We start from the raw sequence: 24,040 nt of genomic DNA on the forward strand, positions 1-24,040 counted from the left end.
GTTTGTCAGCTGTCGTTTTCAAGGCATTAGATTGTGATTCAGCAGTTTCAATCTTGTCTTTTTGGAGCCAGAAGTGACTATATTTGGGCAAAATGGGCAGAACTATGAGAGATTGAGGGGTCAGAGGTCAGCTAATGCTAAGCACCAGCTTACTGATGTGGTACAACAGTAAACTCCCTACAGGGTTACATAACAAATCATGTTACAGTCTTGTTAGTGGATCCTAATAACTACAACAGACATGTCAATCAAAATCAGACACGGTAGATGTCAAAGTGTCATATTTGTCCTGAGATTAAATTCATGGAGGAAAAAATTAAAGATGGACCACAAAATTAGGTGGATAGGAACTGGATACAACAGTTTCATGTTCAAGTTGGATGTCTCTTGTACATTTGAAAATTAAAAATAAAAAGGCCTTGATAAAAAAAAAACAGTATGCCCTATGGGGTTTCAAATCAAGGCAAATACTTATTGTAAAAACACCAAAACTTTTACTTTCCTGGGTCTCAGGAGGACATAATAGTCTGTATAGTATAAGTTTATTATTACCCCGCCCCCTGAAGAGGAGGCAAGGGCTATTGTTTTTGATTTGGTTTGTTTGTTAACACTTTAGCAGCAAAACTATTGGTTGAATTCATCCCAAATTTGGTTTATATATTACCAGTGACCCAGAATACATCTGATTACATTTTGGGAAAAGTAGGTCAAAGTTACAATTTTTTTTTATGAATTTCAAAAATCTTTTTTTTTCCCCATTTACTTCTAATGGGTGAAATTTCAAATGTCTGTAGCAGCAAAACTGTTGGTTGAATTCATACTAAATTTGGGTTATAGATTGCCAGTGATGCAGAATAGATGTCATTACATTTTGGGAAAAGTAGGTCAAAGTTACAATTTTTTATGATTTTTTTTCCCCTCCCATTTACTTACAATGGGCAAAATGTCAAATGTCTGTAGCAGCAAAACTATTGGTTGAATTCATACCAAATTTGGTTTATATATTGCCAGTGACCCAGAATACTTCTGATTACATTTTGGGAAAAGTAGGTTAAAGTTACAATTCTTTTTATGAATTTTTAAAATCTTTTTTTTTTCCCCATTTACTTATAATGGGTGAAATTTCAAACGTCTCTAGCAGCAAAACCATTGGTTGAATTCATACTGAATTTGGGTTCTAGATTGCCAGTGATGCAGAATAGATGTCATTACATTTTGGGACAAGTAGGTCAAAGTTACAATTTTTTATGATTTTTTTTTTTTTTTCTCCCATTTACTTACAATGGGCAAAATGTCAAATATCTGTAGCAGCAACACTATTGACTGAATTCACACCAAATTGACTTTATAGATTGCCAGTGACCTAGAATAGATCTGATTACATTTTGGGAAAAGTAGGTCAAAGTTCAAATTTTCTATGAATTTTTTAAATCATTTTTTCCCCCATTTACTTATAATGGGTGAAATTTCAAATGTCTGTAGCAGCAAAACTATAGGTTAAATTCAAACCAAATTTGGTTTATAGATTGCCAGTGACCCAGAAAAGATGTGATTACATTTTGGGAAAAGTAGGTCAAAGTTACAATTTTTTATGATTTTTTTTTTTCTCCCATGTACTTATAATGGGTGAAATTTCACATGTCTGTAGCAGCAAAACTATTGGTGGAATTCATACCAAATTAACTTCATATATTGCCAGTGACCTAGAATGGATCTCATTACATTTTGGGGAAAAGTAGGTCAAAGTTCAAATTTTATTATGAATTTTTAAAATCTACCCATTTACTTATAATGGGCGAAATATGTGCGAAGGGCAGGGTTTGTTGTGCCTGGCACCACTTGTTATGTAATTATAATTATCCTCTAAAGGTACACGTCTACTGGTGAAGAACATTTCAGATTTGAAGCATTACCGTCTTAATAGTCCGCTGTTTTTTCAGTATGTGTGATTGTGTGTGTGTGTATTCTGCTCAAACATGTCATAATCTGGCTCCGTGCCCTCTGGACGGATAAACCTGGCATCGAGTCGGCCCAAAACTCCCAAATCGACCTGATATGATGATCATGTGTGCAGGGCTGTACGTCATTGTAGCTCAAATAAAAGCACCTCCTTAACCTTCACAATCGAGCGCCTACACTTCCTCCTGCTGTGACAGTCACAACCAGGACACAGTGACAACGGTTAAGGGCCAGACTGCCACGAATACTGATAAGACGCTTAATAACAGACAGATAAGGTGAAGTCAAACATCTGTGCAAAGAAATGAGGGCTTTGTAAGACTGATAATGGACCCAGAGAATCACCAAACAGTTCACAAAAGGATGATTTTATACCGTAATGTCTGAGCGGCTTTGAAAAAATAACACATCGCGGACAAACCTGCTCAGTCAGTTTAGAGATGACGCGCAGAAATTCACAGAAACATCGCCTGGTGTTATGTGATGATGTGCGATGACGATGCCAAGTCCCCAGATTTGGGTGTCTGTGTGTGTGAGTGTGTGTGCATGTGTGTGTGTGTGTGTGTGTGTGTGTGTTGGCATGTGGGCGGTAGGATTAGTGGCGTTTGGATCATTACGGAGATGAACCAGGATGGATGTTGTAAAAGAATCATGGGTGATATAAGACAGACGAGAAGCTGAAACACACTGAGAACCACATGCATCTATTTATTGTAGAGTTTTATTTAAAAAAAAAAAAAAAAAAAGACTGAAACCTGAAGATACTTATGTGCAAAACGTGAAAGGTCTAACACACATAAAATGAGGGTAAAGTTGCTTTTTCAGGGTTCACACACATTTTTCAAGGTCAAATTCAAGTACTTTTCAAGCACTTTTTAGGGTTAGCTTGACATCTAACCTGGCAGAGTTAATATTAAAAATAAATCACATCAAAGAGTTATAATTGCAAGCACTTAACCCATAAGTGATGTGGGGTCGCCTGGAATTCAAATGGGGTTACCTGAAATTTCTAGTAATTGACAAAAAATAAATGAATAAATTAAAAAAAACTTACTACTAAAAAAATATACGGTGAGTTGACAGAGACAATCCCAATACATAAAGACATGACAAACTGTGAAGCTGAAACTGAAGCACTGTGGAACTGTTTATCTGTCAAATGTTCGTTGATTTCACTGTTCATTATTTTTTAATGTGTGTATTATTGTTATGAAATGGACAGAGTTTATTTTTGTTTTTGATGCGTGCACTATTACTGCTACAAAAAGGACAGAGTTTACTTTAATGTGAAATGCTGCTGCAAAATGGACAGAGTCTATTCTTGATAAGTATAGCAATTTTGTGTTTTGTGCTTAGTCAGAATTTAGTCTGAGATGTGTAGGATTTTTGAGTTAATTATAGGATCTGACAGGAATTTAGGGTAGGTGAAAGGATGGGGTAAGGGGGCGGGAGGTTACAAATTAAACTTCATCCCGCTCCTTTTTGAATGTTTGACTATCGCTTATAAAATCCTTTTGTTGTTTGGTTTTAATGCTCGAAATAATGTTCGAAATAAATAAATAAACAAAAAAAATATTCATTGTGGTCAGTTTCAGATGCTGCAGCTCTTTCATAATTCATAGTTTCAGTTCTTGTTTGTTCAGTATTAATTGTTCTCCTTGTAAATCACAGCTGGACTGACTGTACATACCCTGACCAAGGAAAATCCAATTCTAACTTTGTGCAGTAATCTACACCTAGATTTACTGCCTCTGTCCATAATAACTAGGGCTGTGTATTGGCAAGAATCTGGCGATACGATACAAATCACAATACTAGGATCACGATACAATATATCACGATATATCATGATACTGTGGAAAAGGCAATTTTTTCTTTATTATTATTATTATTTTTTTAATGATTATTTCCTTGAAGAATTTAATTACACCAGAAATCTGCACAAATACTAAACACATTTTTATTTGATCCCAGAAGGATCCAATGTTATATCACAAAGTGTTCCTCTGTTCAAACTGATATTCTGTTTTACAGACATTACAGTTTAAGATCCTGTTCAAATGTTCATATTCTATTAGTTCACAACTAACATCAGAACAGTATTTGAGTTCAATCCCAACAAAGGAACTAACATTATTTAATAAAAGAGTGTTAAATAATAATAAATAAAATCTAAACAAAAAAGAAAAACAAAAAACAAAAATGAACCTCCACAATATCTGCATTTGAATAAATACCTAAAAATATCAATACAGTACTTTTAAATATCGATACAGTATTGTGAAATGAAATATCACGATATATTGCAGAACCGATATTTTCTTACACCCCTAATAATAATATACATTATATAGCCTAAATGTGGTCTAAAATTAATGTTTATTTGCAACATAGTATAGCAAACTATTACATGATCAAAAACAAATTAATTTTAGCAAAATAAAAAAGCGTCTGGGGTTGCCACAAGTGTGTGATGTTAAAATGGGGTCACGAGCCAAAAAAGGTTTGAAGCCACTGATCTAAACAGACAAAAAATGTGAAAAAAAAAAAAAAAAATCAAAAAGGAAAAATGGTCATGTGAAGTGAGAACTCTCACAGCCAGCCAGTACTAGGGATTACATTATTTTTTCAGTAATAAGCGCATTAGGAAACTTACAGTGGTCTTAATCTGCTCATAATTAGTAGCGGCGTGGAAAGAAACGTGGTCCTGCTGGGGTCAGCCAACAGAGCGCTAACAGTCATGTCTCAGGACAAGAATCAGACTCTGGCCTAGTTTGACATGATGGATGTGAGAATTGTTTGATGCTACAGTGAAATGAAAAAGTGTGCGGACTGACCGGAGCTCTTCTGGGACCATGTGAATTTTAGTCGCGATGGAAAATAATTCAATTCAAAAGACAGTTAAGTGAATGTGACGTCAAATTTTCCATGTGAACTGAGCGTCTCCATGATTTCTGTTTAACTGATGCTAAATAAACTGTGAACAGAGATTTAGAAAAAGCCCGACTTCAATACAACGGTTGATACGGTAACCAAACAGCAACAATTATTGACCAAAGAATGAAACCAAGAGGGAAACACAAACATTGTTGAATTCACTTTCCAACTGCTCACTGAATTAATAGTGAGAGAAGTTTAATCTTTACCCACAATTAGTTACCGTCAACATTTCTGCTCTTGTTTGACTTAAACAGCATATCTAAAGTTATATAAAGAGTATGATTATATACGAAAACTATGATCAGCATAATAATTTAACCCATAAAGACCCAAACAACCACTGGCAACCAAAATCATCTACCAATATAAAACGTTTAATAACTTCTGATCCATTAATTCTACCAATCCATGTAAATAATTGGTGTAAAATACAGTTTGTCATCTTTTCATGGTCATCAGATATGACCCATTTGGACATTCAGAGACTCCGTAGTTACCGTTGTGGTAACAACATCATCTTCTACAACATTGATTCACCACTAAAACCCATGGAGCTGGATCAATGACAGTGGATGGACACACTGGGTTCATGTTCAATTAAAGATATATTTTGCTGAAAAAGTCACGTTTTCTTAATTTTTCTCTGTTTCTGATATTATGACAATTAACTTTTAATCTGAGCTTTTATGAACATCTAAATGATCAGTGAATTAAATACGGGAAAATACCTGATTTTTACTGAATAAACACAAAATACAGAGGACAAAATTAGAATAAATAGTGATAAATCAATTAAGAAAGGTTAAATAGAGAGAAAAATTCATTTGGGAACTGCCGGAAAAGTAACCCTGGGTCTTTACAGGTTAAAACTTACTTAAAGACTGTCTGACATTACCAGTTGTGCATGTGCAAATGTGAATTAACCAAATAATTTAACACATAATAATAGTTTCTGACTTTTGTACACGATAACGTGCTAGAAAATTACATGTATGGATTGAATTCCTACAGATATGTAATACAACTATGTCATAAATGGCCTACGTCCAACATTAATGCCTGGAAAATCCTTGGAAAATGTCACTTTAAGTCCAAAAGGCATTTTTTTTCCAAGTGTGAATGACTTAAAACTCGAATTTTCACGCTGGGTGGGCCGCTACAAGCAATGCTAATCAGCTTTGTCACCTGTTTCCCTCAGGCCAGTGGAAAGAATTTGAGGATTGGTGCGCTTAAGATGAATACTGGACTAATGCTCTAATGCTTTCATACCTGTAAGTGATGCTAACCTCAGGCTAACCGCGCCGTTAGGTCATTGACCTTCAGGCTACGAGCAACCATGGTACAGTTAATGCACTAAGCTGGGAATTTAGCACTACATGAAAGGACCTATAAGATTTAACATAGTAATGTTAACAGACTAAAGCGGTGTTTAATGCAATAATAACGTTACATTTCTATTTGTCTATGACTACTATTTCTGCAACTGACATTCACGCTGCATGCCCATGAATGATTGTGGGAGTTATTATATACCAACATGCACAAGAAATACGTTAAAAAATGTTTTTAAAAAAAGCACTAAAATGTACAAAAAGTATGGTAAATACGTACAAAATATGCTAAAATAGATGAAAATATGCTAAAATATATTTTAAAAATGACACTAAAATACACAAAAATATGCTAAATACAAAAAAAGCATATCTGCAGGTTTGATGAGGCTGAATTTTAACTTTAAAGACAAGCTGCCCATGAATGATTGTTTGACCTATTATATACCAACATGCACAAAAAGTACATTAAAAAAAAATGCACTAAAATGTACAAAAAGTATGGAAAAATACATACAAAATATGCTAAAATGCACATAAATATGTGAAAATATATAAGAAAATATGCAAAAATACACTAAAATGACACAAAAATACACAAAAAATATGCTCAATACAAAAACAGCATTTCTGGAAGTTTGAGGAGGCTGAATTTATGAATTTTTAAGACATTTTCCAGGGTGTCCAGTCAAATTTTAGACGTAACATTACATAAATAATGTCCAACAGGCCTCATAGTTTATGTTTATGTTTATGTTTACGCATTTGGCAGACGCTTTTTTCCAAAGCGACTTACAGGGGAAAACCAATTAAATCACTCAATCAATCAAATTTTATTTATATAGCGCCAGATCACAAGAAAGTTATCTCTTGACATTTTATATATAGAGTTGGTCAAAACCAGACTCTAAGTCAATTCTACAGAAACCCAACAGAATCCTCCAGGAGCAAACACTTGTGACTGGTGACAGTGGCGAGGAAAAACTTCCCTTTAACAGGCAGAAACCTCGAGCAGACCCAGACTCCTGGAGGATGGCCGTCTGCCTTGACCAGTTGGGGTTAAAGAGAGAGAGTAGAGAAGGGGAAAAAGAGAGAGCGATAGAGATAGGGACTGGGGGAGAGGGGGAGAAGGGGGGAGTAGGGGGAGACACATGGAGGCGGTTGAGGATAAGTGAGTGGTGAAGTAGTTATAGGGTTGAGCCAGTCTCAGCCATGTTTCAATCCACTAACGTTACATTTCTATTTGTTTATGACTAATATCTATGCAACTGATGTTCACGTTGCAAGCCCATTAATGAATGTTGGACTTATTACATACCAACATGCACAAAAAATACATTAAAAAACAAAAAAATGCACTAAAATGTACAAAAAGTATTGTAACATTTGTACAAAATATGCTAAAATAAACAGAAATATGTGAAAATATATAAGAAAATATGCAAAAACACACTAAAATGACACTAAAATACACAAAAAACATGCTAAATACAAAAACAGCAAATCTGCAGGTTTGATGAGGCTGAATTTATGACTTTCTAAGACATTTTAAAGGTGTCTACTCAAATTTTAAACCTTACATTCACATAAATAATGTCCAACAGGCCTCATAGGTATTGTGTTGAGCCAGTCTGAACCATGTTTCAATCCCCTAGCGTTGCATTTTTATTTGTCTGTGACTAATATCTCTGCAACTGACGTTCATGCTGCATGCCCATGAATGATTGTTGGAGTTATTACATACCAACAACCTTGAATGAGACTGAAATTCATGAAAAACCCGCATGTCTGGTTTAGAAAAACCACTAGGATCGACACATTTAACACAGTGTCTTTATTAATAGCACTATACAAGACCATTTCAAGCAATGTTTTCCGATCAAATGCACTGACACCTAGGTAGCTTTTCACGTCCCAATTTGGGTCCTATTTTTGGCCCCAATATTTGATTACAAACTTATTAATTAGGGGATGGCTCAGAACAAGAGTAAAATTTTTTTTTAATTTATCTGAGGTCACCTATTTTAATTTCATTTATTTTATTGTAAATCCAGCAGTGGTCATGTGTTTTTTTTTTTGTTTGTTTTTTTGTGTTTTGTTTTATTTTGTTTTTTCTCTTAATGGTGGGTGGGAAGGGATAATGGTTAATTATGGTTTGTTCATAGAAGCCGTTCAGGTTTTGATTGAAACTGCTGTTCTCAATATACATTATATAAGACAAATGCCTATTACCTTTCAACTAGAACACCTGGAAACATTGTACATGTCAGATATTGCTATGTGTGTACAAAAAATCCAATAAAAAAGATTAAAAAAAAAAAGAAAAATATCTGAGGTCGTCATTAGGTACATCCTGGGGGGGAATGCGTCTAAATTTCTCTTTTATTATTGGGTCTAAAAAGCCAAAATAAACCCAGTTTAATGGAAAGACCCAAATGTTAACAAAGGAATGTTGTTATCAGTTTTGTTAAACCTGTGTCACCATTGTCAATCTGACCTCTGACCCCAGGAACAGGTTTTAATTGTTCTGAGACTCTTAGATGTTGCCAAATGAGGTTTGCTTGATTGCACAACTGCTGAGGTGAAAACATCTCAAACATACACAGATTTCTTACCGCTGTGGAGAGTCTGGAGGCCAGCGTCATCTCCAGGTTGCCCTTGAGCCCCAGTAGCGCTGGAACCAGGATAAAACCTCCGTCACCTCAGTAAACACCGTCCAGTGCTGAAACGACACATGTGAAATATAAATAACGTATTTGTAATGAACACGCCTCCATGCTGAAACGAGAGACATAAGATTCAGATCAGATTCACAGTAACATGGTGCAGTGCTGCCGACATACATGGAATTTATTCTTAGAGGGGATCCGAGTCGGTCCAGGTTTCTGTGACCTTGTATGTTAATATTGATCCAGTAGTGAAACCAGACCTGTATGATGGAGCGGCTGGTGTGTCTCTACAGACCTTTACACAATGTATCATATCAGCTCTTCTTTAAGGGGAACACGGTCACTGGGACTGCAATGATTTATCATTCTGTTTGTGTCCTCTATTGTTTTATTTCCCCTTGTGATTCCACTGTTCCACCTTTACCCAACAACTCTCATCCATTGCAGATAAAACTAGAGAAAGACTGACTGACCGGTTTGCTCTACTATGTTAATCCTTAAAGGAGTGACATTTTGGTTTTTTAAATGGAATTATGCATTTTAAAACATTTCCCTGTGATGTGATTGATTTATTTATTTTTCATATTAACTCTGCCAGATTAGAGGTCCAGCCAAAGCTACTTACAGACAGATGATATTTTTTTTAAAAACAAAACTTTATGTCAAAAAAGAAAATTACCAGGTGTTCTCAGGTTGAATCCAGATACATTTTTATCTTAAAGGAGTGATATTTTGCGTTTTTTTTAATAAATGGAATTATGCATTTTAAAACATTTCCCTGTGGTCTCTGTAAACTCTACTTGGGTCTGAATTCTTCATTCATTCAACTCCACAGGTCCATCTTCAACCCTATTTCTGAGTAATGACACCAGAAAGGTGGTTTGGAGCGCTGGCCCTTTAAATGTACATGAGATACTTCAGGCCCCGCCCCCTCCAGGTTGGTGGCTGTGCTGCTCTGTCCTGTTCAACCAACAACTGAACATTTTAGGAAATCGACTCAAAGTTTGGACATATTTTCAGTCTGGACTACAACCGCTGCTGCTGACAAACAATTATGTCGTACTCAAAGAAATGTTTGTAAAGTCTGGACCTTATATGTGCAAATGTCGTGACATAACTAGTTATAAAATGTAACAAATTAAGGAGGAATTAAAACAGGTTGTAGAAATCCACTCGATTTTAACCAATATGAATCTAAAGATAGTTTTGCAGCAGCTGGAGGGTTCAAATTCAAACTGTATGAACTATTTGGGTCCAAATACACAAATAAATGAACCACAGACTAATAAAGTGGGTTTAGAGAAATGTGAGCCCTTTAAACCAAAAGCATCTACTGATCTAAAATGTTTAATCCCTTTCGAAGAACTTCTTCTGTCATTACATTGAAATCATTCAGGCAAAATGTAGTTTCTCAGTTTTTCAGCAGCATCAGATGTGTTGTAGACATGTTTTTATTTTCAGTTAATGACACATTTTGCTGAAAAAGTCCCCTTTTCTACAGTCTTCTGTGTTCTTCTGATATAATAACCTTTGAATTTACTCTGAGCTTCTATAGTAATCTACACATTTATTAAATGAAACATAGGAGAATACATTATTTCATTGAAAAATGCATGGTGATAAATCTTTAGGAAAGGTTAAACACTGAGGAAAATTCATTTGTAAGTCGCCACAAAAACAAATCTAGGCCTTTAGGGTCTTTAATCTATGGTTAATATTAGGTTTTTTATTGGAAATACTGATTTCAAGAGTAAATATTACTAAACTAAACAAATAAAAATCACTCCTTTTTAGTTATTTTGATAGTAATTCTCACATTAATTTATTAACTGATTGAATTTGATTGGTTTAAATGATTCAGATTCATTTACCTATTCATTATTTTGACTTATCATTCATTTCAAGAGTCAATTTGTTTTTAATAAACTGAAATAGTCAGTTCCAGACTTTCTTTTGGGATGATATTGGATGATTAACCAGTGATCAGGTTTTCCCTGCTCCAAAATGTTTACTATCATAATTCTATGTAATTATGTTTTAATATATATAAAACAATAATCATAACCCAACAGTATGTTAGAATATACACTGAACAAAAATATAAACGCACCACTTTTGTTTTTGCTCCCATTTTTCATGAGCTGAACTCAAAGATCTAAAACTTTTTCTATGTACACAAAAGGCATATTTCTCTCAAATATTGTTCATAAATTTGTCTAAATCTGTGTTAGTGAGCACTTCTCCTTTGTCCTTTGCTGAGATAATCCATCCACCTCACAGGTGTGGCATATCAAGATGCTGATTAGACAGCAGGATTATTGCACAGGTGTGACTTAGGCTGGCCACAATAAAAGGCCACTCTAAAATGTGCACTTTTACTGTATTGGGTGGTCCAGGGGGGTCAGAAAACCAGTCAGTATTTGGTGTGACCACCATTTTCCTCACACAGTCTTCTTCATGAATTCTCTGAAACAGCTTTGGAGATGGCTTATGGTAGAGAAATGAACATTCAATTCACAGGCAGAAGCTCTGGTGGAGATTCCTGAAGTCAGCATGCCAATTGCATATTCCCTCAAAACTTGTGACATCTGTGGTATTGTGCTGTGTGACAAAACTGCCCATTTTGGAGTGGCCTTTTATTGTGGCCAGCCTAAGGCACACCTGTGCAATAATCCTGCTGTCTAATCAGCATCTTGATATGCCACACCTGTGAGGTGGATTATCTCAGCAAAGAAGAAGTGTTCACTAACACAAATTTAGACAGATTTGTGAACAATATTTGAGAGAAATAAACCTTGTGTGTACACAGAAAAAGTTTTAGATCTTTGAGTTCAGCTCATGACAAATGGGAGCAAAAACAAAAGTGGTGTGTTTATATTTTTGTTGAGGGTATATATAATTATGTTGGTCTTAAAAAAATCAACCTCTTGCTAAAATGAAACCTAAGCTTCCTGTAGTTATGTATTGAAAAGCGTGTAATGCACATATTATCTATGATAACAATAATATTACTAAAGCACATTTCTTTAATATGCCCTTCGTTATATTATTGTATTAACCCTGACATACTGTTCTGACCTCCAGAGTCTTGTCCAGCTCACATTTGACCTGGTTCAAGAAACTAAAAATTCCCCTCAAAATCAAATATTAAAATGCATGACTATGCTCTCTGATGTTAACAAATGAGTGGTCAATCAATTCCAACATAATGCTTCAGATAGTTTGTCTTTGGAGAAAAACAGCCAATAGCAATCAATATAATGTCCATTTTTTACCTCAGACATATAAATTAACACAATGACTTAAATAGATGTTTAAGCTGAAACCTAAAAACCCTTAAACATTCAGTCAGATTCAATCCTGCTTCAGCGTATGAGAATTTGCATTTAACCTGTGCAAAAGTTGGCTAAATGTAACTGTAATTTATGGCATTTCACTGCTGTCAGATGTAAAAATGGGTCAGACATCAAACATTATGTAACATGAATGTACAGTGCACAACATGACATAACATGACTCCAAACTGTAAATTTTTGTTGTGTAATTCGACCTACTTGTCAACGTCTCTAAATTAGACCAACACATATTAAATAAGGTATGGCTCCATGCCCAGTGCTAAATGCTGATGCACCCCCCTGTATTTGCCTACAAGCTAGCTATGCTGCTACACCTGTGGGAAAAAAATCAAAAGACAATGTGACGAGTGCATGAGCTGGGCGTAGATGTAGCTTTTGTAATTTGACATGGGAACCCTTAACAACCGGCATCACAGTCAAAAAGTCAAAGAGTCGTTCATGTTTCTTTTCTGTTCACTTGGTCTCAGGTGACATTTTAGGTGAAATAGCTTTTGTTCAGAGCACTTAGCTTAGAGATATTCATGTCAGTTTACACAGCCTACATCTTTATCCATCTTATGAGTGCATGTCACATGTTTATATGGATTTTTTTTTTTTTTTCCGCAGCTAGCAAGGCAGGTAGCATGTTAAGCATCAGTGGTCGTCTGTGTATCCAGTTACTTTTGTTGAATCGCTGTACAAATATTAGCTCTGACGACTAAGACACACATTTCTGTTGTTAAATAAACAAAATAATTACAGTCATTACAATTTTATGACAGTACATACCCCTTTTAAGTCAAACATTAAACCCTCTCACGTGGTTTGTGTTACGTCTAAAAGGACTGACATACAGTAATCGGTTACAAAGTCGTCAAGAGTTGATGGGATAAATTCAATGGTATTATATCATTATAATCATGATGTTTTTATCATGCTTTTTACAGGTTTTATATTGGCATTTTTAGTGATATCTGATGACTTTTATTTATTTTAGTCTGTTTTTTTTTACATATTTATTTGTAGTCTGTTTTAATCATGATCAGGGAGCTACTGGGAGTACCTGTCCATGTCTTTTGTCTGTGCTGTTTTACATCTGTCTCCTGTGCATGTCATGTGGTTTTATTTTATATTATTCAATGCTATTTTTATTGGTAGTTTCCATGGTTCACATATTCACATAACACTTCACCATTCATCTGAAAATTACAATTGAATTTCGCAGTGATACTTCCGTGACTCCACTGACAATACAAATACGGATGGTTGGTCTTCTCAGCAATATCAAAGATGTAATTTTTACAATACAAAATTAAGAACTAAACTCCCTAGAACAGGAATGCTGGGGCGCAATGTCCTGTGGTTTTAATGTTTTTTGTGTTTGAGATGCCCTCTCCAGACTGCAGAACAACTCTACCTACGGGCATTAATAAAGTCACCTTGAACCTTGGACAACTTGTATCTGCGATCTGCTTTCTTAGGAAACAGCGTGTCACAATCTGAGAATATAGTCACTGAAGTTAAATGAAATGTATTTTTTGGTGGTACTAGGGTTGACCCTTGATAACCTTCTCCCTGACTGCTGATCTATGTACGTCCCTGGGTTTGTCGTGGAGTTGAAGAGCCTCTCCCTGCTGTGCCTCCATTAGAGTTCATGCAGTGATAGCAGGTTTGCGGTCTACTGTGGCCAGAAACAAGGCTATTGCTGAGACTGAGGCCATCGATCTTTCTCCAGTAAAAGTGCTTATCTTTGGAGCCGGTCCCACAGGCCCACAGCACTTACAGTCCAGTCTGCCCAGAGCTGAATCAATATTCACAGAGGCTGACACAGAAAAGAAAAGAGAAGGAGAGGAGAAAATAGAGAGGGGAGGACAACAGAGGAGTAGCTGACGGACGCTGAGGCTACACACACTGCTGGCCTGCATTTCTCAAACTAGCAGGCTCTCGTTTCTGTTTGACTGTGATGCTCCCACTGTGCATCCAGATGTACAAGACTGATAAGGGCAGGACGGCGTGTTTTCTGTCGGTAGGTGTGGCTCTCAGACGGCGCTATGGGTTAAAGCCCTTCTGTCTGTCCCCTCGCTGTCATCAGGCCATGTAGAGCTCCTTTGAATCGGTCAGCCCCTCGGCTTGGCTCGCTGCCTTCTGCCAACCAAGCAGCCTTGTGAGCACCTCTGTGAGCACTCCTCTCTTCTTTCACTGCCGCATGTTTTCAAGCTTACTCCCTCGCTCTCTACTTCTGTCTCACTCCCCTATCTGCCTCTTTGCCTCCCCTGTGGTGATATATGTTGTTGTCTCCATGGAGGACTGGCTCGGAGCCAAATAAGCCCTCCCTTCCCATGGCCACCTCCTCAGTTCTAGGAACTCTACTGGTCAACCCCAGTACCTCTGTGTACAGACCTATAGGAGTTCTGGTATGCAAGCCCCACAAGGGTCAGGTTGCCCAGTTGAGTAACATGGCCCCATTTTATTTGCGATCACTGTACTTGCTGTACTGAGTGGGAGGCTGAGTGCTTATGGCATGCAATGTCAATGCAACTTTTGGCAGCATCACGCAAATGACATAAGGTGGCGTAAGTTCATTTCATTGACGCTGGAACAGGGACAGTTTTGGTGCGATGTTATGTGCTACTGCGCCTTGGAGGCTGTAATTTGTAATTCGTCATGTGTGAAATGAGTCAAAACTAAAAGACAAACATGATTCAAACATGTGACATTTACTGACACTCACATACAAGCGTAAAGCTGTGTCTAAAAGAAACCCAATACGCTGTTGGCATTTCAGTTCTAAATAAAAGTGGAATGATGGTAAATTATTTGAACAACCAGCAACCCTGCAAAAATTCCTCAAGACTCCAGACATAGTAAAAGATTAGCCAGGGTTTAGAGGAACCCAAACGCCTTCAACCTGTCAGCTTTCAATCTCTATCACTCACATCCTAACCATGTTGATAGGATGTTCAGCCAGGTGGTGATTGATGTTAATTGAGCTGACATGTTGTTAATGATTGGCTGGGGAATAACATATGAGGCCTACAGAAATGGCAGGCTAGCTTTCAGGAAAGGTCTGGAAAAGAGAAGACGATCAGAGGAATCAGAAAAAAGATCAATGGGGACATCAAATTTTAGACGGTATAACAGACAAGAGAATGTCCTCTGATCTCGGCTGCCATTTATGCATATTTCAAAGATAAAGTAAGAAAGTCATTCCCTAATTTCATCAGGGTTCCAGATCAGAAAGTCTTTGTCTGATTCATTCTGACTCTGACACTGCATCCAATAAACCAAACAACCAACCAGTTAATATTCTGTAATAAGATTTGAAAGACAAAACATCACATCTTCCAATTTTAGACCCAATATTGTTCCACAGCAAAGCAAGGATTTGTGCCTTAGGCTAATTTTCACAAGGACATAGTGTGCATAAGCAAATATTATGCAATATATCAGCAGGTATTTGTGGAGGTGTAAGAAAAAAAGAGTTGTTAAACCATTTTTCTGTCATTGTATCTCCGATGCAGATCTTAAAACATGAGAAAGAGATTTCACGCTATTCCTCAACCACGACAAACGATGAGAAAATATCAAAAGTAGAAGCTGGTGTTGAAAATACATTTTGGCACTGGGGAAAACAACTGAAAGCCGGCAGTTGAAATGATGACTGAGTTTGAGGGAATAAGCCCACGCTTTGGTTTCACAGTGGCGCTTGAGTTGAAGCCGAGCAAGTGGATGTGGTCAGACATAAATGGTGTCTAGTGGGCAGCGTGGGCTTGGCTGGTGTGAAACCTTTGTGTTGACTACGATTTCCTGTTTACCGGTGTCTGTATTTTTAGAGTGTTTGTTTTTGAGGCTGAATCTCTGACCCACTTGTTTGCCATATTTTGGGGTTTTACGTCTGCAGACACCACAGCACAGGACAGACGGCTAGACTTATGACCAACTTTTAGCATCAGGAGAAAAACTGCCTTGTGTCTTGTAACTGAAGCGCAGTCGTTAATGGCGGATATTCCCGTGAAAGCACTGCATGACCTTTACAAACTATGTCTAACCTTTAGTTCAAGTAAGCTGATCACCCTCAGAGTCCTAAGTTTCTGGCCTGTTAGCTGAAGACTGACGGTTTTAGGTCATTCTGCTGCCAAGTCGCTGAGCAGAACTATGCAGACGATTCACTCCTCCATACCAGCCTGGACCGTCCTTTCTGGGCCAACCTCGTGTGGGAATAAGGCCAGACACTCAGTGAGTGTGTGTGTGTGTGTGTGCTGTAGATAGTCAAGTGACCAATGTTAAAGAGGTCACATTTCAGAAAAAAAAACAAAAAAAAATGTCTTTTAGAGAGTGATGCAAAAAGCCAAGTCATGCAGCCATCCAAGCCACAACGTCTAAACTCTGGCCAGGCAGACACATTAACTAAAGGCTCCAGAGCATATTAAAGTTTTCTAGCTTACTTTTAGCAAATGAACTGGTGCAGTCTAACCAAACGAAAGGGAGAGGGTGAGAGAGTGTGAGACAGTTAGACAATTACCTTCCTGCAAGGACGGGGGGGATTAGCTGAGTTAGCGTTTCACTGTGTCATGAAGGGGGAATTAAGCAGTGAGAGAACCTGCTAGATGCTAAGCCAAACTTGCTAGAACGGCCGTTTTAGACTGACCATCAAGCCTCATTTGACAAATCACTGCCAGCTTTTCTTTGAGGTTTGCCTTCGGTGTTGTGGAAAGGAAAGACGAGACACTGTACCTTCGAGGTCTCATTGTTCTCAGCATCACCTCTAAAGGAATGGTGTACTGAGTGTTTTGGAAATTGGAGAGACCCGAGCAGCATGGTGCCTAAGTTGAGGCAGCATGAAAACTTTTTGACCTCAAACCTCTGCATTCCTGGATTAGTGAGGATACCTAACCACACGGTAATGGAGGCTCTGACACCACATTTTATTTTGTTTTCACTTTGACTTTACTGAAGCATACTGTGCGTCAATTCCAGGTGCTCAAAGAAAGTACACTTTCCCTTATTCATCTGCCTCTTTTCTAAGTCTCTCTGTGCTGAGTTACTAGGGTCCACCATGTTGGCATCAGTATGAGTGTACACAATGTGCCCGGACTGGTCTCCTGGCAGCCTGACACCTCCAGCTTTATCTCCATCACAAGCTGACTTTAAAGAAATATATGACCTGTCAGCTTGGCCTCAGCCTGCATTTCTACACCGCGCAAACACAGTATAAACCACACAAGGCCATACACACTTCAGACAGTAAGAAGAGGTGGAGAGAGCAGTTACTAGATGAGTTATAGTCTCTTTTTTTAAGCCAAGTTGACCGTTTCCCTGGAGACAGCCTTCACCAGATTAAACAATTTAATTCCCCCTGTTACATCAGGGTATGTCACATTTCAGATGAAACTGTGTACAGGTATGTGCCAGTCCTGTGGACAGGTAGGCACTAGACAAAAGGTACGTAAATCCCACTTTTGTGTCTGACAGCTACACCTTCTGCCCAACCCCAAAAACATGCCATCAGAAACAATGACAGACACATGCTGAGATGAACAGGGTTCAGGAAACCAGTTCATTAAAATGCTTCAAGGGCCTGACTATCTGAGAGTGACTCAGGGATAATGAGATGCCTGAAGCTCTGCTGCTCTGCTGAGAAATACAACTGCTCGTGTTCAAATTGTCTACATCATGAGAAAATAAAAATTTAACTTCTATCTGCCAGATTCCAGAATAAAATCCCATTGTATGTTTCTGCAAAGAACTCTACACTCTTTATGTAATGTGACATTAAAGAAGCAATAACTTTGCATGACGATGTTAATTACTTGTTCTTATGTGCTAATATGAAATGTATTTTTGGTTCAGATTATTAAGACATTAAGATTATATGTGTCTATGGTTTGCACAATTATAAAACTCGAATATTTTAACCTGCAACAAGGGTTGATTAAAAACCTTTAATATCCATTAAGTCACCAGTGACCCATTGACTGTTTGGGATAGGGGAGGGTTACATTTAGGTGTGTTTTAGCAAACACAGAAACTAGAAGAGGTTGCCTTTCAAATGAATTCCATTAAAATGCAAAGTTTATTACATGCAAATAAAGTCTATTACATTATAATTCTCTTCTAATCCTAAGCAAAACATCAGGGAACTTTCACTTAATGTAAGTGTTCCTTAAAAGGGATGAAGGTTTCAATAGATATGAGACAAAGTATGTACAAACAGTCTACTTCTCATAACTTCTTTCTCATGTTCCTCTGTTTTTAGGTTCATGCTCTTTTAATAATACTTTCAAAGTGCATTGGGCTCTGTTCCAGATTTGTATCATCTCTTAGTTTGCAAAAAAAGAGCAAAAACTGCTTATTAAGTTTCAGAGTCGCTCACCTGGACAATGTCCAACACCATTCCGGCTGCCACTGTCCCGAACCCGGCCAGCAGGAAAGGGAAGACCACCTGCAGGCCGATGGAGAAGGACGTCTCCTTGAGGGGCGCTGGTGGTTCTGGGCTCTGGTCAGTGCTGGTGTCATCACTCTCGTTGCTCTGGCTGGCGTTCTCCAGGAGAGCGTCCTCCTCCCTCTGACCTTTGGCATTGGCCCGGCAGTCCATGGCCACCACGATCTCTGACCTGTCTTCATCCTCCCCGGTCTCACTGGCCCTCTCTGAGAAGGATGTGACTTCTTTCAGCTCGAACTCACCCCCGGTCTCTGGTCCCATCTCTTCGGGGCCGTTGGTGAGGATCACCGGGTGGACGGAGCAGTTGGAGTTGAGGAAGGCCGGTGTCAGAGGGCCTCCCTCCTTCTTCATCTCAATGGCCCCAGAGGACATGTCGATGTCGGGGAGTTTGTCTTGTTCTTTCGACCAAAGTACCATGCGGAAGCCTTTTGGAACACAGTTGGTTTAACAAGAAAAGGTCAGATTGCCTTGGCCTGTTTGGACAGTTTTGGGGACGTTAGAACAGAACTGGCCACCTGATCTGGTTTTGAACCTGATCAGTCCAATTGATTTATCCCATTAAAAAGGCTTACAAGGAGTGGTGGTCACTATTAAAGAAGGAGAAAACAGCTCTGTAGGAAAAAACCTGCAGTGAGGCACATGCAGCCGTGGGTCTGCAGAGCCCGTGTTCCTGTCGGTGCTTCGGGAGCAGAACCAGTATGTTCTCCATTCACTGCAAGGTGCTCAGGTTAGGCCGGCAAAAAAAAGAAGAAAGCATACTCGTACAAAACAAAGAAGTGAAAACAATCAGCTGGGGGGGACTCACCACAGAAACCCCCTCCTCCTGCTGCTCCAGTCACTTGTTAACAGCCCTTTAAAGTTCACTTAAAGGAAAAAGACATCAGGTCTGAAGGGGCCAGATTGCTGCTGAGACTGGTCATGCTCTCAGTCCACCGGTCATGACTGACTGGTCGGTGTACCGGCCCGGGAATGTCTCACCTTACAGCACGTGGCTGGGAGGTTTTCAGAAGTGATATTTAAAGGCCTGCAGTATGAGGATTGAATTACGAAGCTGCGGAAAAGTACCTCTTCAATCAGATGGGGCCGTCACCTAGGAAAAGAACAAAATCATTAATTATCAGTCATAATGTAACATAAAGTAGATTTCCAAACAGCAACGCCGAACAAACCGAGGCCTTTTCTAAGCGTATAAATCTGAGATAATGACCTATACATAAACAGCATTACATAACCTGGAATTATATAACTTTTGACAAGATTTGGGTCCTACTGCTTTAAATCTCAGTTGCTAAAATTTTACAATGAAGGCACCTATCGCTTTAAAAGTATTTTTAGAGATATGATAATATAATATACAACAGCCAGGATAGATAGGAAAAAAATATCTGAAGGAAAAAAAGGTCATGTGTCACTGTGACAAGGACAAATAACGATTATATTGTGATTTAAAACTATTAATATGGCATCATTATTATCATTATAATGATAAAAGTATTATTCCAACTTCCACTCACTTCTACACACTTATATGCTTTGCTTCAGGTTTTATAAAAGCACATTAAGGTCCTAAAATGTTCTGGATAAACTTCTGAAACAACTCAAGCCATGCAACAAGTTTTTTCCCCACTCACATTATGGCAGAGGGGAAGAAGGAGGAATCAACTGTGAGATAAAAACAGTTTGATCAAGCGCCAGATTTCCTCCCTGCAGCTAAAAATAGTCCTATTTCTACTATTAACAGAGGTGCTGCACATCCTCTAGAAGCAGAGTCACACCACTGTCAAGACCAGCGCAACATGATCCCAACAAGTCCTGTTAGACCCCTTCAAAATATAAATACTGAAGCCTGTTACTGGGATATTCACCAGTTCTGTTCCAGTGTAGACGTTAACTTTAGTCTTCTCAGCTTACAGAAGTAGAACAGCAACAGCAAATACTGATCATAACTTGAGATATGTTTTTCCTTTTCTCTTTTACAGTAGACAAACTGGTTTTTAAGACTCTGGCCTCGATTTGCATGACCAGAAATAGACTGACATCTCGATAAAACAAATACAAAAGAAAATATGTAGAGCATATACAGAACATATTCAGAAGTGAAAACATATCTGAGCAAACTATTAAAAAATGGAACAAAATCACATATTTACAGATACACAAAATATGTAGGTATATGTATGTGTGGTAAAATACAGTTGTGGAAAAAATTATTAGACCACCCCTTGTTTTCTTCAATTTCTTGTTCATTTTAATGTCTGGTCCAACTAAAGGTATATCTGTTTAGACAAATATAATGATAACAACAAAAATAGCTCATAAGAGTTTAATTTAAGAGCTGATATCGATCCATTTTCCATGTTTTTCTTAATAATAACCAAAATCACTTTAATATCTATGGCAATGTAATGTCAAACAGTGCTTTTAGACATTCCATGTTTTCTTTTCTGTCTGTTTTAGTCACATGATACACACAGGAGTTAGTACTTGATTGCATAACCATTGCTTTTGATTACTTTTGATAGCCTAATAATTTTTTCTGCGACTATTTATGTGATAATAAATGATTTTATGCATCAAATATGGAATCGTCACTCTTTGAATAGGACCATAAATGCCAGTAATGGTGAAATTGCCCTTATTTCATTGTGTCATTCTGAAATTAGGAGGTTGGTCATAAGTGGACTGATTCAGGAAGCAAAGACTAGCAACATAATAGTAAATAATAATAATGGATTTATACAGTATTTTTCTATACACATCAATTCATTCATTCCATTTACACACTACAATGTAAACTTGATTAAAGTCAGATAATCTAAATCAGATATTCTGTTCATTGCTACAAGATCAAATATAAAAAAACTTATGTGGAAACCTAACTGTGCACAAAAACCTTCTCTAAAGTTCCAAATCCCTCCGAGCTTTTACTTTGAAATCCATCCTCAGGGTCTCATTCTTTACCCTGTCTGCCTTGACGCATCTTTCCTCCGCCCGCATGTTGCGACATCCGCACACAGACTTTGGCTTTCCCCGCTGAAACAATCCTCTGCTTAGTAGTCAGGACCAATACCACCCGAACTCAACATAGCAAAGGCGTAAATTAGTGCTCCCCTGGTCAGGACTGAATAGACGAGCCCTCCTTTTCTATTCTACTGCTCATTTAAACCAGGGCAGAGGGCTCAGTGTTCCAACTGCCCGGCTGGAGCCCGTGTCACTGCCGCTATCTCCACGAGTAGAAACACATGAAAATGATCGCAAACGCACTGTAATATCCCGCTCTTTATCTTATCTCCATCATGCGCACACAAATCTAGCCGTTTTTTTTTGTTTTTTTTTTTTTTTGTCTGCGTGAATCGTCAAAGTGCCACATTCCGTCAGACGCGCGACTCTTACATGCGCTCTTTTTTAATTTCTCTTAAATGAAATTAAAAATGTCCCACAGGTTGTCAGAGTAAAACGCTCCTCGGCGGTGGTTACCTTTTCAGTGTCAGCTTTCCGGAGAGGAGTGATGATCGTTCCAGAGTCCAGCAGAGGAACTCCGTGTATCCACCGCCTCCTGGTAACGCGCTCAGGCTGAGGCGTGGACGCCGGTGCGCACGCCTTATGTACGGTACCGGCTCCGCACAGCTGCCCCCCAATAGTTAATGGTTGTTAATGGTTAACCCAACCCTCCCGCGTGGTTAAAGGCTGCGTCCCAGTCTCTCCCCGACCCCCGTCACATTGCACCCGTCCAGTGGCCCCCGCCGCCCGGCTGCTTGGATGCGCATCTATAATACACCCGTCCGGTGCAGGGGGCCAGGAAGCCACAAGGCGGGCCCTCCCTCCACGCTCTGAGCTGACGATACGGCCCTCCCCCCTCCCACTGGCACCACACACATCCACCCTCCTCCCTCCCACCTCCTCCGTCTCCATTGCGCACAGGCACGTCGTAACCTCCCCCCGCCCCATCTCCTCCTCCTCCGTCCCGTGTGTGTGGAAGTTTGTACCCGTGCGGTGCCAGTCTCCTCCACAAGCCTACTAATTTACTACCAAGGGCGCAGAGATACAAGTTTGATTTTAACAATAGGCCTAGATTCCTGAATGAATGAGCACACACGCATATCCGTACAGTATAACCGGGTCCGGGTGGAGGTTTGGTCACTGATCCACCACCGGAAAAAATACGCACAAATAAATAATATGGATTAACCCTCCGGTATCCCGTCCAGTAAGGCCCTTACTAAGCACCAAGTATGCCTTTTTGGCACACTTGTGGAATAATGTCAAAAAATTTTCATACAGTTTATTTTTAATTCTTTTACACTATTTTCTATTTCATCAACTTGAGCCATAAATAAAAATACCAAATACTCAATAATTGTCACATTTTTTAAGCCTTTAAATGCCATGTTTGTATTGTAAACAAACCATTTTTTTGGATGAAAAAAACACACAAAATATTTTTTTTTCAATATACTACATAAAAAGTGGACCACATATTATTTGATTTTTTCATCCTGGCATATGTCAATGATTAACAGCAACAGTGGTTTATTTGCATTATTATTTTTGGTGCTAGGTCAAATGTTCAAAAATACCAGCATCTGTCACCAAGTGTGCCAAAAAGGCACACCTATATATCAAACTATTAAATATTATATATTGATTTATTTTTCTGCTCTAATTTGATTTTATTTTTGTAAATCCAGGTCAGCCCTAATCATACAGATCAAATGGAAGAAATAGTGCGTACAGGCACGTCGTACACCCCCCACCCCATCTCCTCCTTGGGGAGACAGATGCTAGTCTGGTCATTTTCTTTTTTTTTTTTACAATGTGCAAATTTTAGTTGGTGGCCAGAATTTTAAAGATCATGCAAAAATGAACAACTTTTGAATTCTAACCTGATTTAAATTGTGAAAAATAGTATAAAGTTTTTTAACACGAAGTGCAAAGTGTGCCTAAAAGGCGCACCCAGATACCAGAGGGTTAAAGCAGTGGTTCCCAACCTTTTTTGGCTCGTGACCCCATTTTAACATTCCAAATTTCTGGACACCCCAGACATTCAAAACAGAGACTTTTTTTTTATTTAATTAATTTGTTTTTGATCATGTAATAGTTTGCTATACTATGTTGCAAATAAATGTAAATTTTAGAGGACATTTAGTCTATATAATGTAGGGATGCACCGATACCACTTTTTTCCAGACCGAGTACGAGTACTTACATTTGAGTACTTGCCGATACCGAGTACCGATACCAGTACTTAATAATCCTATTCCAGTTCTTAGTTCCTTTTGTAAATGTGCTTTATTGCCGTTGTCATTAGTCTGACTGGAACAAAGTGCTGCTACTGACATTTAATGTGTTGGAATGAGCGTTTGG

General features: G+C 38.3%; 1 protein-coding gene across 1 annotated transcript in view; it reads right to left on the reverse strand.

Moving 5' to 3' along the window:
- The window catches only part of LOC115419185 (solute carrier family 41 member 1-like), a 43,350-nt gene extending 20,882 nt beyond the window's left edge, over positions 1-22,468 (reverse strand). Inside the window, 4 exon segments of the mRNA XM_030133830.1 lie at positions 8,846-8,922; positions 8,925-8,952; positions 18,608-19,766; positions 22,154-22,468. Of these exon segments, the coding sequence (XP_029989690.1) occupies positions 8,846-8,922; positions 8,925-8,952; positions 18,608-19,093 (591 nt within the window). The 5' untranslated portion in view covers positions 19,094-19,766; positions 22,154-22,468.
- Between the last annotated feature and the right edge of the window lie 1,572 nt (positions 22,469-24,040).

This window comes from Sphaeramia orbicularis, chromosome 5 (genome assembly GCF_902148855.1).
Source record: "Sphaeramia orbicularis chromosome 5, fSphaOr1.1, whole genome shotgun sequence".
Classification (NCBI taxonomy): domain Eukaryota; kingdom Metazoa; phylum Chordata; class Actinopteri; order Kurtiformes; family Apogonidae; genus Sphaeramia; species Sphaeramia orbicularis.